We start from the raw sequence: 18797 nt of genomic DNA, 5'->3' as shown, positions 1-18797 counted from the left end.
AACTGTAACTGACCAATGTGGTGACCTGCTCTGACCCAAGCTATTTCCTAGAAATTACTAATCAATGAATGATCTATCTTGAAGGCACCATGCATAAAGTATTTGCATGCCCTCTGTTCTTAATAAACCAAGGTGTTAGTGACACGTATATTTTGTTTAACCACACTACATTTGCTTCTTAATTAGTGAATATTCATCTGTTATCAACAGCAGCGATGACACCCCTCCCCTGCTAACACGTTCTGTCATAAATAATCAATGAGGCTTTATTAATATTCATGAGCTGGAATCTGTGTAGTCATGTGCACTGATGCAGAGACAGGGGGAGTGTTGCTGCGAACTCAGATGAAACTCTGTGTATGTCTGTGTGTATATGTGAGTGTAAGATACTTAGAGAAGAGGAAGAAGAGCATGCTGCTAACACATACTACCGTGGCTTGTGATTCCAGCTAACAGTGCCGTGTCTGTGTTCCTGCATTGGAGTGACTGATGAAAATCAGTAGTCAAGTCTGGAGGGTTCTTCCCTGTCAGTGCATTTGCTTTTCAGTCCTTGGGAAATTAGGAGCATTCCTTTCCCGTTATTTCCTATTAGAATGGGTTGCAATCTGTGCAGTTTTCAGAAGAGGGAGGAACACTACAAACTGCTGTATGAAGTTTCTCAGGTGAGTGCAGAAGCTATTTCCTATCAGTTCCAGGATAAGAATTTTGTGCTGGTTTGGAAATAACTTACTGAAAAAGAGGGATGTTTATTTTCCCTGTGTGTGTGTGTATGTGCATGCATGCTTTTGCATGTTTTGGGTTAGTTATTTTTTAGGTTCCTCATCCTACCCTAAATGACTTTCTGTGTGCTTCTTTTACCATATCTGTGCATTTTTGCCAAATTTTCAGTGACTGACCTGCATTGAACCATGTCTGTAGTGTGTATAGATAGCCTCTTTAATTTTGGTAATTGGATCCTCTGTCAGTTACACTGATGCTTCTGTAGTTTTTAGGAATTATCTTTGGTCTTTGGTCTCAGGTGTGTTCAGCTTACTGGAAGAAGTTTTATTGCTTAGTAACAGACAACAAGACTTGGGGTTCTTTTTTGTTTTCAATTAATAGCTGCTGCTCTATTTAGCAATAAAATTGTTTTGAAGAGTGATTTAAGTTTTCTGTTTTTGAATGGATGATGCATTTACCAGGTTTCATTCCATCCTTTATGCTATTTGCCTATACCACTAGGCAGAGTGCAACTTTCATTTACCATATACTTATTTCACTGGGGGTGACCTAACACTAGGAATGTTACTTGAAACTGCTAAAATGTTTGCCTAGCATGTAATCATAATAAAAAAGGGAAAGGGATGATAAAAATGGTTACCATGATACCTTGCAATTTTGCACAAGTCCCACTAAGAACATATTTGATTTTGGGGTAGTTCTTTTTTTTTGGGGGGGGGGGGGGCTTTTGCTAAGGAAATCTAGTAGATGAAAGTTCAGTGCATTCTAGCATCTGTTCCTTTCCTGTTTTGTAATTCATCCTTGCTTTGACATGACACTGGTGACAGAGTCTGAACATTTCCAGTTTTTGATTGCACTGTTGACAGTGGGCTGAGGACAAAACAGCTTAGAATGTTGGTGATCTGTTGGCACAGCAGTTGCTAAATACCCACTGCCTACTGTTTCTACACTGTACCTCTTTCAAATTCTTCCTGATGTGATTCATTTCACAGTGGACTAATTACAAAGTGGATTCTCTACACATGAAACATCTTTCTTAGTTGCAGCATTAATGCATTAATGTACATTTTCATGGTAATGTGATCAGAGCCTCATTAGTCCATTTCCAAAACGATCTTCTGAATTAATTAAATATAAAAATGACTCTCTTTATCACCATGGATGGGGAGAAAGGAGATTAACATTGGAAATTATGACTGGGACAATACCTCTGCTTCATGGTAGCAGTGACTATTTCAACAATCCTAAAAATAATTTTTATTTGCAGGTAACCTGTTCAGTTGCTTTCAGCTACAGAAAATGGACTCTAGGTGGAACACTTTCCTTCCATTTAGAAGTCAAAAGCTTTCATATCCAATACAAAGTATACGAAGTCTCAGTTCTCATCTTGCCCCCACCCCGCTTTCAGGCTGTGAATAGCCAGACACCTAAAAACACAAAATGTAAATAGCTCAGTGGATTGCAAAGCATCAGATCAAAGAAGCCAAGGCTGAGCTCTGAAAACAGATGAAAGCTCTCTCTAGATTTTTCATAAGGATATCTAATTGTATAGGGAGCTAGAGGGTATTTTAAGTACATTTGGTGAATTTCTTGAAATGACATTAAATACTAAAGCTTTTTAAGGATTCAAAAGCAGTTGTCTTTTGTTGAGAGGATTTCTGCGGCATTCATTCTTTTACTTGTTTCCTCCTCTGGCTGGAGTTGCAGCTTTTGTGATAAAGAAATGACAGAGAGAAAATGAATAGCCACTTTCGCTTTAACCCTGGTATTTACCTGATAAAGTATAATCCCTAGAAGAATCTGAGTGAGTTTCCAGAAGAGCAATTGTGCAGTCAGAACTCCAGCTTTTGCATCCTGGGTTGTGTGGGGGAAATGTCACTGATAAAGGTATTTAAAGAGAGCAATGATGTGTCTTAGTATAGTTGATCTTGCAGGGATCTGTGAGTTAGTTTCTGATTTTGCTCTGGTATTTATACTTTTTTTGTAATCATGTTAGGATATTTTTGTCAGGTGTTCCTGGATAGCAGCTGATGTCACAAAAGAATTCTCCAGTTTTCAGTACCAAAATAACAACAAAAATGACTGTATTGATGCACTTATCAGACTAAGGTATCATTCAAGCACTATAATAAAAAAAAATCTTATTAGTTCCTCCCACTCCTTCCCACATCACTAGGTTGCCTAGGACATGCATGTTGGAACAGAAAGACATATGTAGATGAAACCCATGTCAGCGAAGAGAGGTATATTACTTTGTGACTCTTTGTCTGAATCTCCTTTCTGGCCTAGAAGAAACTGTAGCTCGGTAGAAAAGAAATGATGTAAAAGGCTTTTTAGATGCTGTTGAGGAGAAACTTCTTAGTGAAATTACTGCACTCACCTACCACTGTTTTAATTGTATATTTTACTTTTTAATTGCTGTGTGTGTGTGTGTGTGTGTGTTAAAAAGACCACCTCTGATTCTAGAGCTGAACTTTGATCTACAAGAGTTGGATTCAAGATCAAATCCTATTTTGGACTCAGCGGATTGGATCAAACACAGATTTTTAGCTTGTGCCACAGTACTTACACAATTAGAAATGCAATAAAAATTAGAGAACCATTGTGGTGTAGGATGTTGGACTAGAATCCTAAAGATATAGGTTCCTGACTCTGCGTTTGGGAGATTGCTGGAAGACTTTGGGCCAGTTACATACTCTCATTGTAACCTACTTTGTTGTGAGAATAAATGGGGGACAGGGGAATGGTTTAGATTCCTATGGGGAGAAAATGAATTGTAAATGAAGTAAAGAAAAAAAGACTTCTGTAGCCACCCATCCTGTCCAAATTATTGTTTTTCCAACTTGTGTTTCTGCTTGTGAAAATTTTTATGCAACCGATCTCTGGGCAATATAATATATTGGGAGGCTAGGTATTGCACAGGGTCTTGAGGAAGCAGAATTGTGCTAAACCCATTTATATTTTTACTTGCACACCACTATCTGGTCATGTATAAGCAAGAGTCTCCACCTCTGAAATGTGAATAAAAGTGACTTAATTCACAAAGTTGGTATGAAAGCAAACAGAATACTCATTATCAAATAATTTACAAATGAAAAGCACTATATAGATTCTAAATGGCAAGATAATGTAAAGAGTAAAGATGAGTGAGGTCCCAAATTTCCATAAGATTCAGTTTTTGCCATGAAAAAGTAGTCTTTGGTGGCTTCAAAAAATTCTTTAAGGAACTTTGCACCCTAGTTTGTCATTTTTTTGTTGTTGCTCATATTTGCTACTGTGAGTAATCTTTGTTTGCAACTGTCATAAACCAGGAATCATGCAGTGCAAAACATGATATCATGGTACCAGATAGGCAATCCAATGTGAAAATTCACTTACAGCAAACAAAACTTCTCTGTTGCTCTTATTCTGCATGGGGCAGAGGGAAGGTCTCCATATTGTCCAGACAACAGGATGGTGGCTTGTGTCTTGATGTTTCCATGACTGGGAGTTTAATTTCCCACCAGCAATGTGTTATAATATTTTTCCCTAATCCAACCCTAATGATTGCAAGGATATTGGCCTTTCTGCATGGATTGTCTTGATTTGTCTGGCCTCTTACTGCTGCGATTTATCCTCTGATTTCCACACACATATTTGTCTTTTTAATTTTCACTCCAGATCTTTTGTTTTCCCTGTTTTTCCTCCAGTTCTTTTGACACCACTTTTACCCTGATATTTTTTCTAACAGCTGATTTTGAGTTGACTTTTCCCTCATGGTTAATGTTTCTCTTCGCTTCTTTGCCTTGGTCTCACCCACTTCCAGTCCACTGTTCATTTATTGGACTGACACAGTCAAACTACTCTTGTTCCCTCAACCCTATAGAATAGTGATTTCGTTTTTTTCCAGATGGCACCAAAAATCAATCTATCACTGGAGCACTGTAAAAATAGTCTCATTCCAAACTTTCATTTAAAAAAAATTATCTAGTCTCTTCCCTTGTGGAAATATAAGGAAAACGACATATCTTTATGAGGAAAAAAGCTACAGACTTACTATTTTTTAATTAAAGCTGGGAATTCAGAGTCTGGGGAAAGGGGGAGAGATGTTAAACTGCAGAGAGTCCACCCCTCCCCCTTTCCCTGGCCAGCGCCTGCCAGCCGGAGCCCCTTTAAAGATTCCTGGCTTGCAGGCACTCGCCAGAGGAAGCAAGAGTGGACTCTCTTCAGTTTGACAGAGAGTCCACTCCCTCTTCCCCCACCAAGAACCTTCAAGCTGGAAATCTTTAAAGAGACTCTGGCTGGCAGGCACTGGCCGGGGAAAGGGGGAGAGGGTGGACTCTTTGCAGTTTGACAGAGAATCCATCCCTCCCCTTCTCCTGGCCAGCGCCTGCAAGCCAGAGTCTCTTCAAAGATTCCCAACTTGAAGGTGCTTGCCAGGGGAAGAGGGAGGGGATAACTCTCTGTCAAACTGAAGAGAGTCCACCCTTGCTTCCTCTGGCGAGCACCTGCAAGCCGGGAATCTGCGGTTTGACAGAGTCCACCCCACCTTCCCCCGGCCAGTAACTGCAAGCCGGAGTCTCTTTAAAGATTTCCAGCTTGCAGGCACTTGCCGGGGGAGGGGGTGGACTCTTTCAAATTAAAGGTAGCCCACCCCCTTGCCCTGCTAGCCACCCCCTTCATCTCTCAGTGCCCGTACTAGCCACCCCATCTTCTCATCCCAGTGCCTCTGCTTACCACCCCTCCCACAACAATCACACATCCTACGTTCTGTGGCATCGCAGTGGCACAAAAATGTGCTAAAAAAGCACAGATCCTAATGGATCCTCTTGATTTTTCCACTTGGTCACCCCAAAATTATCATTACATCACAGCTCATGACCCTGGTCACATGTCTGAACACACCAATCATGCATCCCATGCTCCGTGGTTCTGCAGTGGCACAAAAATGCAATGGGAGGTGTGGGATGGGGTGAGGTTTGCTGTTATGTCCAGCTGGCTCTGTCGGGGGGTCTGGGGGGCCTTGCTCTGGGTGGGGGCACTTATTTCCCACAGGGCTGCTGGTGAGTCTCCTGAAAGGAACCAGCCAATGTTGCTGAATGTGAAGGTGAACCTGATGCCCACAGAACAAATGCCCAGACATCCAAACTTCAGCAAAATTGACTGGTTCCTTTCAGGAGGATAAATGTTCATGATATTTGGTAGATAGAGTCCTAAATAGTAATATTTTGAGAACTCATCAATTAGGTGACTAGTAGATTTATAGTTAATCTTTCCTCTACCCATTTGATCTACTGGAAGCTGGTTTAGAACTTTATTGTAAATTCATACCTTATTTGTGTATTCTCAGCCTATGTGTCTCATGCTCTGACCTGGATATCCCACAGTAGCCTGATCTTGTCAGATCTCAGAAACTAAGCAGGGTCAAGCCTGGCAAGTATTTGAATGGGATTCTTTAAGGAATACCAGGGTCATGACATGGAGGCAGGCAATGGCAAACCACATCTGAACTTATGGGTTGCCATGAGGAAGATGTGACTTGACAGCAAAAAAGTTCCATATTATTTGCTTTAGTCAAATGCATCTTCTATGAATTCTTATATCCATTCCCTTTCCTATCTATCATATATTTAGCATGTATCATGCATTAGTTCCTTCAATAAACCATTTATTGGTAACAGTAAAACTTTGGAATCCGTGTCTTCCTAGTGACAGTCTTTTACTCACAGAGGTAAGAAGAAGAAGCCATAATACCAGATGTTATCCAAGCAGCAAGGTCACCTCAGAATAGCAGCATGTATTTCCCAGTAAATATATATTGTGCTTTAATGTATTGCTTTATCCCTGGAGACAGGTATTTGTAAGTTGGAATGAAATCGGTCATAAGACCTTCTTGCGAGCACTTTACTCTACAGTTTATACCATTATAGAGTTGCCTTATTAAATAAAGGAGTTTATTATCTATTCCTCGTGCAACCAATTTGGTCCACAAATGCTCTCTAGGAACTGTGTCAAAAGCTGCCTTCAGATCAATGAAGGCAGCATAAAGTTTGCTTCTTGGGCTTCTGGATTATTTATTGGCGAGATGTGAAAGAAGCATAGCATGGTCTAACGATGATTTTCCCTGGTAACCCCTATGTGCTCAGGGCCAATAACATTCTGTTGAGTCATCCAGGCCTGCAGTTTTGGTAAGAGTGTCTTTGCATGTATTTTACCAATAACTGATATTAGACTAACTGGATGGAAGTTGGCAGGATCCAGTGGGTCACCTTTTTTGTAGATGGGTACAATGACTGCAGATAACCAAGATTTAGGAATATGACCTGAGTCATTGATTTGGGTAAATAGATTAGCCAAAAGAGGTGCCCACCAGTCTATATGCAACCTTAGTATCTTTGGAGATATTATGTCCAGACCAGAGGCTTTACGGGGTTTCAATTCAGTTATTAGGTCCATGATTTCCTGAGTTGTAACAAACCATTTAGAGATATCTAACGATGGAGAGAATTGATAGGTGTTACTGACCTCATCCTTTTGAAACAGCTTCGCAAAGTAATCAGTCCAAACCTCAGGTGGAATAGAGGAGGTTGCCCCTAGTTTAGTAAAGTCTAGTTTGTTCGTCATGGCCCAAAACTGTCTAGAATCATTAGAAATTACAGCTTGGTAGAGGCGATTCCATTGGGACTGTGCATACTGGACCTGTTTCTCCTGCATTAAGGAATAAAGGGTAGCTTTGTATTGAGCTAATTGGTTACGTAACACAGGATTTCTGAACCTCTTATATTGTTGGTAAAGTACACAAATTTGTTTGTTCAATTCTAGACACTCTTTATCAAACCAAGGGGCACACCTATTACTGTGACAGGTATTTGTTCTTTATATAGTGGAGTAGGGGCATGATCCAGTCAAAGTTAAGCACTCTATTGTAAGTAGTTTATACTACAGTGACTTCCAGAAGATTGTAGATTACTTTAAAGATATTGTTAATATAGTTTTAATGTGTTTATATTAAATTTGGATTTCAATTTAAAACCAAGTTATTGTTGTTTTTCAAGGATAATATACAAGTTTTATGTGTGGTTAGTTCCTGGTTTCCGTTGTGGAACAGGAGAGGTGATAACTCTGTGTATATAGAGCATGTTCTACCTATTCCAAAAGGTATGGTGTGGAATAAACTTGGCTGAAACAGATCTCCATGCCAAGTATTGTTTTTTTCCATTACTTCATAGTACCTTAGATGATGACCTATGAAGATCAGATACAAGCCTTGTAGTCCATCATTATTGTGGGCTGCAGGTCAAACCACTCCAAGGAGAGAATGGTACACTGTATTAGTTTTAAGCAAATTACGTTTAAATTGACTACCTATTGCTTGACCACTATAAAATATTCCATAAATTCAAGAATGTCCTTGTACAGCTAGAAACCTAGCTTTGTAATTGTCTCATTGTGCTATCTAGCAGTAATAGAACGAACATAATCATTTGTCATTTACCAAGTGTATGAATTATGCATTGTTCAATACCTTAAGTATTTGACCTAACAAATCCTATGCAATATTCAGTAATAATGTTCAGTGATTTCATTGACATTTATTCCTGAATACATATGCCTAAATTGCACTCTAAGTTTTTATAAGAGGTTTGTTTTGTTATTTTAATAAATAATGCTTTAAATACTTGAAAGTTTTTGGCACAGTTTGTCTGTTTAATTACCTGTTTATATTCTGTTGGTTGAATGGACAACCTTAATGCTAGTATTTTGGTGTTGTGTACCTTTTGTAATTTGAGGTGGACTTCTTAAAGAAGATTTTTTTTCTTGTGTTGTACTTTATTATCTGGGTGTGAAACATCTAATTGTCAAAACTCTTTTTATACCTGCTCCATGGTTGAAGTATATTTCAAATTCCAGACATGTACTCTATAAGACTTTGCTATTTAGCAGTTGTTTTGTTTTAATATATAGCATCTTTGCCATTTATCTCTGCATAATCTCTTTGTTCTTAGTTTGTCTCATTTTCTTGGACTTAAAACATTACTTGATAGTGTCTAATAGAAAAAAAAAACCTTTTAATGCCTAACATGATGAATACTGTCAGAAAATGGATTCTGTTCAGTGTGACTATCAAATAACACAATGTAGTTTCTTCTGCTGTCCAGGCTTCATTATTGAACCCTGTAAGCTTCTAGAGTCACTTTTTTCAGGATGTTTTCTGTCCAGTGACTAGTAGCTTCAAATGTACTCATCCATCTTCTTGTCTCATTATATTAGATGTGAGTGATGTTCTACACCCATTAAAATTGATGGAAAAGAACAAAGAGAAGAAAAATGTGCCCTTCAATTGATCCTGCCTTTTGAAGGAACAAATCAGATTGTCCAACGATATGTACTGTAGGCAGAGCAGTTGTTACTATTTATTTAAATTAATAATTGACCATATTGATCCACCAAAATTAATAATAAACTATTTCCTGTGTCACTTTTATTTGGCACTGTAGAGCACCTGTATACTTAACAGGAACATTTTTTTTTCTTATAATACAGTCACAGGAAACTAGCAGCCCAATTCAGAGCCCTTTTGGTGTTGTGGTGAGACAAAATACAAAACAAAACCTCCCCGCTACCAAAATTCCTTCCATTGGGCTCCATGGGCTGATGTCACTCAAAAGCATGGCATAAGACCATGGCCTGGGCTGCCACATATCTGGAGGCAATGTTGGGATGGAAACTGACCAACAATAGTTTACTTATGGTGAAGGATGATCATTTGATAAAAAGTTTATAAATCATGATTTTACCTCAATATGTAAAGTGAACATAATGTTAATGTAGAATCTAAAGAATTAAGTCAATAATTTCTTGCAATTGTTAGCATGCAGTAAAATATTTATATATATACAGTCATTGCATTTTCTATGGATTCTCTTCAAACTAATGCTCCTCAAAGTTTTGAGGACTAACAAGCTGAGCATACCTGTTCATAATTTACTCTTTAAAACCTGGTGCAATTCCTATTTGGACATTGATTGAACAACCAGTGCCATTTTGATTGTTTCGAAGACACAAGGAGCTCTTGCAGCAGATCTTAAGATTGCTGAGAAGCTTATATGGGCCAATGTAGTGAGTGAATCCATGGTGGTAGTCTGGTATGTTCAAATTATTTTGTGTACTTATGAGTATTGAGGAGTATTTGTCTTGTAGAATTTCATACATTGATGAAGGCTATGAAACAGGGTATAACTGGCAGCCTGTCTGTGAATTATTTTGAAATATTTTGGATATAACTGCTGAAAAGATTGGGCCCATGTAATGATGGCTCAGTTGAATCTCTGGCCCACCAATTACTACACTGTTTCAGATTCAAGGAAATCAGATCCAAGTATGTGAATCTTACGCCTTTACATTTACCCGATCTCCCCGATTTATTTAGATTACACTACTTGCTGGACAATCCTGATCCTTCTCTTTGTATGATAGTGGCAGACTTTCTCCTGGAAATTACTAAATGCCATTAGTTTTCCTTCCACTTAACATATTTCCTGTATTGTATTTGTTTTTAATCAGTTTTTTACTATTGTTGTACTGTTGTCTAAGCCAATAAAGGTTTGCTGCTGCTAGATATAACTGCTGAACACCTTGAATGAAATAAAGAATAAAGACTGCACTACAAATGTTTCTGAATATCAGTATTCCTGATATTCCCAATACCAAATGCATGTGTGTAAAGTGCTGTCAAGTGACACCTGACTTATGGTGACCCCTGCAAGGGGCTTTTAAGGCAGGTGATTAAACAGAGGTGGTTTGCCATTGTCTTCCTGCAGAGTTTTACTTGGAGATTTCACTTCCAAGTACTGACCCTGCTTAGTTTCTGGGATTTGATGAGATCAGGACTCCATTCCCTTTCCCAATACTAAATTGTGGTATGGTATTCAGATTTGAGTTTTTACAAACTCTAGAATTTTTGTTCCCTATGAATAAACATTTATTGTTCCCTATGAGCAAACATTCTGTGTGGCTGGTATAGCCATCAAAACTGCAGCAGATCAGCTGGTTCCTGTCCTTTAAACAACCCACAAATTTCAAGTAGACTGAACCAAGAGATCCAGTTCTATTGGCTCCCAAATAGGCTGCCCCCAGCCATCCTCCATTATTTCTTAAGCAGGGTGTAAAAAACCCCCCGCAATCTGCTTCCAAGACAATAGCTATGCTTTCTAGCAGCAATCAGTGGTCAAATGCATCCCATGGAAAAACCAACACAACAAACTCAACAGAACAATTGCAGAGGGTGAGGAGGAAGCATTCAAAGCAGTGCAAGGGAGTGGAAAGGTGAGACTAGGTGGGCTGGCTGTGGGTGGAAGGAAGAGGTCTGCAGTAAAGCTGAATTCACTTGCAAATCTGCCTTCTCTGGCTGTGAAACAAAAATTAAAGTTGTGCTAGAAGTGGTCTTGCTTGCTGCAGGGAGAATAGAACGAGAAAACAGGGCTTGAGGAAATACGTCTGTGCAAGAAATCTTGTGGCAATGTATATTTGCCCCCATCATGCAGCAGATACCTTGTGTGTAATCGGCCATTTTTTGATAAATGTTAATAGGATTTAAGCACTTGTCACTTTGTCTGGATGTTGCCTGTTTTATGGATTAATATTGTCTTAAGATAAATTTGTCATTTGGTCAAGCTTCCAGCATAATGGTATGTCATCAGATAATCTTCTGGTTAAGCAATAGATGGTTAAGCAATAATGGAGGTGAGAGGGAATTAACTGAAGTCCACTGTGATGTGTTTGTAATACACATCATTGAGTATAATGCTGAAATTTATCAGACTCTATATGTGACACAGAATAACACAGAAAATGATAGCAGAATGACACAGAAAAATCCTGAGGTCTCAAAAGAAACTATATGTTTGTTGACACATCCTCAAATGAGGAGAAGGTGAAGAAGGTCAGTTCCAGCCCAGGACTGATGGAAGAGAAGAACTTACAAGCAGAAGTTGTAATAGGGAAGCAGTCTCAGACAGAAGCTGCTCTGTGCCCTTCCCTCAGCCCTACAGCTCAGGAACTCAAGCTGTACCTGAAGGCCACCAACTGGCAGTCTCACCTTTGTGGTAACTGGGGCCTCTAATGCAGTGAAGGTGGTATTTAAGATGTGAAATTCAGGAGAGGCAAAGAAACACAAAATTTCTGGCTCAGTAGAGATCAATCTCAGATAGCAGCATTGAGGCAGATGAATTATACTAGGCTGGGAATTCTGAAACAACATGATTAACTGCAGCTGGCTTATCTGTTCATATCAATGTAATTCCCTTTTTAAACAGGCTGTGAAGAGACATGTGGGAGCAACAGGTCGCTTGTCTGTCTGCCACTGTAGCCATGTGAAACATTGGACTCTTGCAAACCTGACTCTTCTAGACAGGATCTGGCCACACCTTTTGGATTTGCTGTCTCCTGCTTTGACACTTCATACTTGAAACTATCTGTGCTTGACCATGGACTGTATCCACTGACCATGTCTCCTGTCTCCTGCTGTAGCCCGCTGCCTGACTCTTGTCACTGTACCAAAGTTTCTGGGTGAGGAGAGTCACATTCTTCATGCTCCCCAAGTAAAACTTCCCTTTAAAAAAACCCCTTCCCTTCTTTAAAAAAAGGAATGTTCTTCCAAACCAGGCTACTTTTTCATTTTCATGTAATTAAGTTCACCATATTGGCATCTTTGTTACTGAGTTCAAAAAATGTGCTTGTTTCCCTTCAGACTTCATTCAAGTAACAATCCATTCTGCCTCCTTGGCATTCTGCTACCTCACTATGATACATATAGTGATCTCAGAACCTACAACAAGATTCTAGCTGAAGGTATAATGAACCATTTCTCCTTGCAGTTCCTTAGTTTACTGCTAGATTTCTTTGCATTGAGATATTCACAGGATGCCTGAGAAGGGCCATTGATTACTCCACTACAGACAACAGAAGAGCTGCAAAACCAAGAACAAACCACAAGTAAGAAGAAAACAGCCACCCAGAGGGAAAGTGTTCTTAATATATATCAAGGGAATCACTGATCGTATAGGGAAACTGATGAAGAAACATAACCTTGAAACAATCTACAGACCTACTAAGAAAATTCAACAAATGCTGCATTCAGCAAAGGATAAGAGGGATCCTCTAACTTCTGCAGGAGTCTACCGCGTACTGTGCAGCTGTGGACAAGTATACCACCAAATGCAGCGTCCAGACATGAATCAAATAACATGAAAGTCACTGCAGACTAATTCAGCCGGAAAAATGAACAATCACAGAACACGTGATAAGCCAAGCTGGGCACAGAATATTATTTGAAAACACAGAAATTCTGGACCACTCTGACAACCACTAGGTCAGACTACACAGAGAAGCCATTGAAATCCTCAAGTACATGGACAGTGTCAACAGAAAGGAAGAAACCATGAAAATGAACAAAATTTGGCTATCAGTACTGAAAAACACTAGAATCAAGACAGTGACTAATTAACACCACCCAGACAAAGGATGTCTCCAGGCAGTAAGCAGTCAAAGGGCTAATGAACACCACCCAGAACACCACCCACCACTCTAGGCAGTAAGCAATCAAAGGGATCAAAAGGCAAGGCTACTACAATGCAGATGCCCTCACTAATTGATTATGCTATCTTCATGGTTACTCACATGCTAAATGGGTGGATCCCACCAAACACATGCAAATCAAGCTTGCTAATTGTACCTTTTACACTTGTTAACAGGCAAATGGTTCTTTCTCCCACTGTGGACATTCCACAGAGATATATATTGTACCTTTTACACTTGTTAACAGGCAAATGGTTCTTTCTCCCACTGTGGACATTCCACAGAGAGAGAGAGAGAGAGAGAGAGAGAGAGAGAGAGAGACACACACACACACACACTAACTCACTAATTGATTATGTATGTATGTATATATATGTATGTATATATATATATATACTCCACTTGCTTTACTGCCATCACATCCTCTGAAGGTGCCAGCCACAGATGCAGGCAAAACATCAGTAGAAAATGCTACTAGAACATGGCCATACAGCCCGGAAATCACACAACACTCCAGTGATTCCAGCCGTGAAAGCCTTCGACAGTACAGATCCGTTGAATGTTGAACTTTCATAAATGTCTGCCAAGTCTGTTGAAGATGTGTAAGTACAACTGGGACAATCTTTTGGGACAAATCTAGTAGAAATGTGATCCAGGGTTAAGTTATAAAGCACATCCAAGATCCCAAATGCCTTCAAACATAAGTTGAAAATCTGACTTAGTCCAACATAATTTTATGATCTGATGGACCCATTTTGCGAAAGTAGTTTTTCCAGTAATATTCCCAAGCAATAAATTTTTTTTGTAGCATTAAGGTCACATTTGTATTTTTATGACTGAGCTGCTTTATCAGCAGACATATTGTATTACAACTTCTACAAAAATTCTTTTGATCAATCCCACTATTTTACAAGTCTGGTAAACTCTGTTAACTGTATCTGTGTCACTTCCTTGCCGTTCTTGCCATTCTGTTAACTGTATCTGTGTCACTTCCTTGCCATTCTGGGACAAATCAAGTGAAATAACAAATTAGATATGCCCCATTGGGGATGTATTACCTTTGAATTGGAGTTCAAGGGAAGTTGTAGCCTGGGAGCCATACTGATATATGGTTTAGTTAAAATACCTAAAAGGAGTTTAAAGAGGGTAATAACAGTATAACTTTTCTTCCTAGCAGGGCTTGAATAATGGAATGCTAAATTGGAATGAACCACTATACCTATTCTCACATTCTGTACAGAAGGCATGCAAGACATACAGTCCAAGCCAAAAAATTTCCTTTATCTTAATAATCTTTATCTTAATATTTGTTCCTTGTTTCAGATCCCCTTTTACCTAACATGTCTGAATTCTACTATTATTCTCTTGTGAATGATAAGGGGAGACAAGCACTTCATTTATTGCCTTTTTCTTTCTCATTTTTACGAATTTTAAACATTATTAAGTAAATAGAGTATGGTTTTTCTTTTCTTGGCTGTGGAGACTCACCAAATAGTGCTCTGAAAAGTCATGTTTTCATTTCCAGTTGTTTAAGTGATACAGCTGTATTTCCAGACATTGCAGTATTCACACAAAACTCTATAATAAAATCATAGATTCTATAGTAAAATTGTAATTTTGGATGAATGCTAGTGTCCAGTGACTTGGTGATATACTTTCACTTATGTGGGCAGAAATGATGTTACAGGATATTCTCCTGCATTTTTCCTCAGTTGTTTACTGGAGCAAGGGTGGGCTGTGGCCAGTGAGAGATGCCCTGGCAAGAGGCAGTCTTAATTCTGACATCACAAACCACTATTTGTGGGTGATAGGTACAAGCACAGCTTGTGAATGGAACATGACTGATGTTAGGTTAGTATATAATCCATTTAGAATCTGTATCCATGTCTATTTTCATACACAATATAAACTGGGTCAGAGAGCCATATAGTGCAGTCTTGTGCAGAGTTAGGCATTGACTTCAATGGACTTAGGCTAAAATAATCTTTAATTAATTTGCTGTTTAATTAAAATACCTGTTTTAAGTTAAAAAAATGTAAATCTAACTTGACATACCTATATGTCCAGGTAATGTGTCCTGTAAAAGAGTGACCACTTGGAAAGGCTTAAAAAACATGAAGGATCTCTGACGTCGATAAAAAAAAATAGTTGTTTGGGACTCTACTGAAAGCTGATTTTCTCAGTTTCATCCCAGGGGGATAAGATGTTTGTTGGAGCCCCCAAGAACTTGTACAGAAAAATGTGTTCAAAGCTCCTTGGTGATCAGGTTCATGAGGAGCAGGTCAGCAAATTTCAGCATCTCACAGATATAAATATTCTGTGTTTACTTAAAATATTTATATCTCACCTTTGTATCTGAGATGTATATTTGAGGTGGATGTCACTTTTTAATCATTTGGGTTTACAGTCATTTATGCATGTATGAGTCCCATACAATCTGCCTAACTGTAGTAGTGATTAGTTGTCACCTCACAGCATATAAATATAAATAATCTTCTATGGTATTCTTGACTCTTTTTTGTCTTTTACACGGAAACTTCTTTATTATTCTGCAGAATTTCAGATATATACTACATGTGCACCACTGCAGACTTTTAAGAAATCCTAATATATTAAAAAAAAATTAACGTTGCATGATTGGAATACGTATTCTCCCTCTTTGTCTGGTCCCAGAAAGAATACACACTTGATACTGAAGAAAAAATTAATTTCAAATTGGATTTGTAAATTTTTCTTTCTTCCATGTGATCCCAAACAGAGTAGGCAGGGAAGTTTGGAGACTAAGTTGCTGCATTGGTTAAGACCAGCTGGTTACTCTTCTCTGGTAAATAAGTCACCCTTTCCCTTAGATGAACTTTTGAAACTTAGGCCGCTTCCGCACGGCCACGGTAAGGGTTGGGTCGGAGTACATGATGCCGACCCAACCCCAGAACCTCCCAGGACGACGGCACTGTGCTGCGCCGTCGTCAGGTCGACCTACCTGCTCTGCGGCCCTCCAGCACATCGCCGAGGCCAGGGGACGTTTTCCATAAACCTTGCTGGGGTAGTGAGGTCGGAAAACAGTGGCTTCGCGCCGCTCAGGCGGCGTGGCTGCGAAGCAGCTGCGCTCCCTGTGTGAACGGCTCCCTGGGGACAGCCTTTTTTCCGTCCCCAGGGCACTGTATATGGCCCGTGCGGAAAGGGCCTTAGGCTCATTCCACACATGCAGAATAATGCAATTTCAAACTGCTTTCAGTGCTCTTTGAAGCTGTGCGGAATAGCAAAATCCACTCACAAACAGTTGTGAAAGTGGTTTGAAAACACATTATTTTGTGTGTGCGGAAGGGGTCTTAGTGTACTTACTTTATCATATTAAAAACACCAAGTAACTCTTTTTCACATTGAAAGATTACAGGTTTCAGATTTCAAGGAGAATAAACAATGTCTGAAGTCACAGAAATTCATACACAGAGACAGAGAGATTTTAGTCAACTGACTTAACTGACACTGATAAAATGTTTCACCCTCTGAAAATTCTCTCAGTTCTTGTATGCTAGAATGAAAAGAAAAACCCAACAGATACTAGGCAAGTGTGACGGACTGCAGAGAAAGTTCGATTTTAAAGTGCAGTTTTGTCCAAGTAAAATATTGTTTACCTTCAGAGGGACAGAAAGGCCTAAGAACATTGGAGATGCCTGATTGGCTGTGGCCTCCTATACTTTGATTGGGCAAGTAACAGTAGGGGAGAAGAGGGGGGGAAGAAGAGGTTATCTCCCTTGTCAGTGGATTCTGAAGGGCATATGGTCTTGATGGTTTCTGCTGTGTTGACTGCTGTTAAGAGCTGTTTACCTTAACTGAGTGAAAACTAAATATCTCTGAGGGGATAGTTCTGTCAAAGTATGCGACAGGAGCTATTATCAACAGCCTGTGTGCTGGGTGAAAGCAATCACATACACTGTCAAAGTGTACTGGTGGGAAGAGTTTAATGGAAGAGGCTTGTTAAAATTAGGTTAGGAATATCTTCTAGGGAGAGAAGAGTTCCAGAGTACCAGTGGGTCTGAAGTATTAGGATTTGCTTTGCTTTACCTCAGTAGAGAGTTTATAATTTATTTTTGAGGGTTTTTCTAACTAGGAAGGCTGTGTGTGAGAGTACTATGTATCTGAAGTGTACTGGAGGTAAATGGTGCCCGGAGACAAATTGTTTCTAGATGCCCTGCCCCCCCTGGCTCCACCCCCTCACTGCTGTCCAGTGCCCTCGACCCTGCCCATGTCATGTTGAAGACACATGGGTGAGGGCGAGAGCACTCGAAGATGACGAGTCAGCAGTGCAATCTGTGAAACAACTCTGAAACCAGCACCTGAGCTGAACCATAAAAAGTGGAATGTTGAAGAAATCAAAAACTCTAAACTTCTATGCCCAGTTCTTGTAATTAAGAGGGAGGGAGGGAGGGAGGGAGAGAAAACTGGCACACAACCTGCCTATGAGCGCCCCAGTCCGCCCCCACATGCTGCCAATGGTGCACACCTGGCCGCGGCATCCCCCACCCCTTTCAGCTTTGCCACTGGTGTGTGTCTTTATATCTGCCTCTTGACTCTTACCTTATTTTCCTCATCCATCCATCTCCAAGTTAATAGTTTTCCCTTTACCTTCTCTGTCTGTTAAAAAAAATCTGAGTTACTGTTTAAGTTTACTTCTGCCTCAGTATATTTTAGTTTGCCTAGTGATAGAAGTGCCTGAAAAAGAATAGTCAGTTGGCATCCTTCATCTTCTGGGAAGTATAACTGGGCTGGGAGAAAGTGCTTCGTGTCACCAAACGCTACCATTTGTGAAGCTGCTCAGCCCCTAAAGGGAAAAAAGGCAGGAAAATCTGACAAGCCTGATCAGTGAGTGGTTTCCCTACCTGAAAAATTATAGAAGAAGAAGAGTTGGATTTATATTTCCCCTTTCTCTCCTGCAAGGAGACTCAAAGGGGCTTACAAGCTCGTTTTCCTTCCCTCCTCACAACAAACACCCTGTGAGGTAGGTGGGGCTGAGAGAGCTCCAAAGAACTGTGACTAGCCCAAGGTCACCCAGCTGGCATGTGTTGGAGTGCACAACTTATCTAGTTCATCAGATAAGCCTCCACAGCTCAAATGGCAGAGCAGGGAATCAAACCCACTTCTCCAGATTAGAGTGCACCAGATTAGAGTGCATCTTGCGTTTCTATCTCTGTTGTTAGCTACTTTGCATTCTTCCTTTTAAAAAAGAAGTTCAGGGGTTGAAATATTCGAAATAAGCAAAAATATCAATACTCCTCTCTGTTGCTGTAACTTGCACATGTTTCATTTTGTTAGAAATTTTTGTTAAAAACTTTTCTTGACATAAATGCTTTCAGAAAATGTTTCCCCTCCCTCCAAGATTCTAAGATGTAAAGCACAAGGAGAAAAAAAATATTTTTCCTGCACTATAATTCATGAAGCTGTTTATTTCCCTTGCCCCTTTTGATATTTTCCTGTAACATTTTTATTTACTGAAGATGGTGTTTACATACACAGTTTATATG

At 39.6% G+C, this 18797-nt stretch overlaps 1 protein-coding gene across 3 annotated transcripts in view; it reads left to right on the top strand.

The window, feature by feature from the left end:
- The first annotated feature begins 389 nt into the window (after window positions 1–389).
- The window catches only part of PDZRN4 (PDZ domain containing ring finger 4), a 155189-nt gene continuing 136781 nt past the window's right edge, over window positions 390–18797 (top strand). For all 3 annotated transcript variants that reach the window (XM_048501925.1, XM_048501924.1, XM_048501923.1), the window contains exon 1: window positions 390–662. In XM_048501925.1, coding sequence (XP_048357882.1) covers window positions 594–662 — 69 coding nt within the window. In that variant the 5' untranslated portion in view covers window positions 390–593. The remainder of the gene's footprint in view (window positions 663–18797) is intronic.

The sequence above is a fragment of the Sphaerodactylus townsendi genome, linkage group LG06 (assembly GCF_021028975.2).
Source record: "Sphaerodactylus townsendi isolate TG3544 linkage group LG06, MPM_Stown_v2.3, whole genome shotgun sequence".
In the NCBI taxonomy this organism is placed as follows: Eukaryota; Metazoa; Chordata; class Lepidosauria; order Squamata; family Sphaerodactylidae; genus Sphaerodactylus; species Sphaerodactylus townsendi.
The sequence above is the reverse complement of the archived record's forward strand: the minus strand, read 5'-3'. Positions and strand labels throughout refer to the sequence as shown.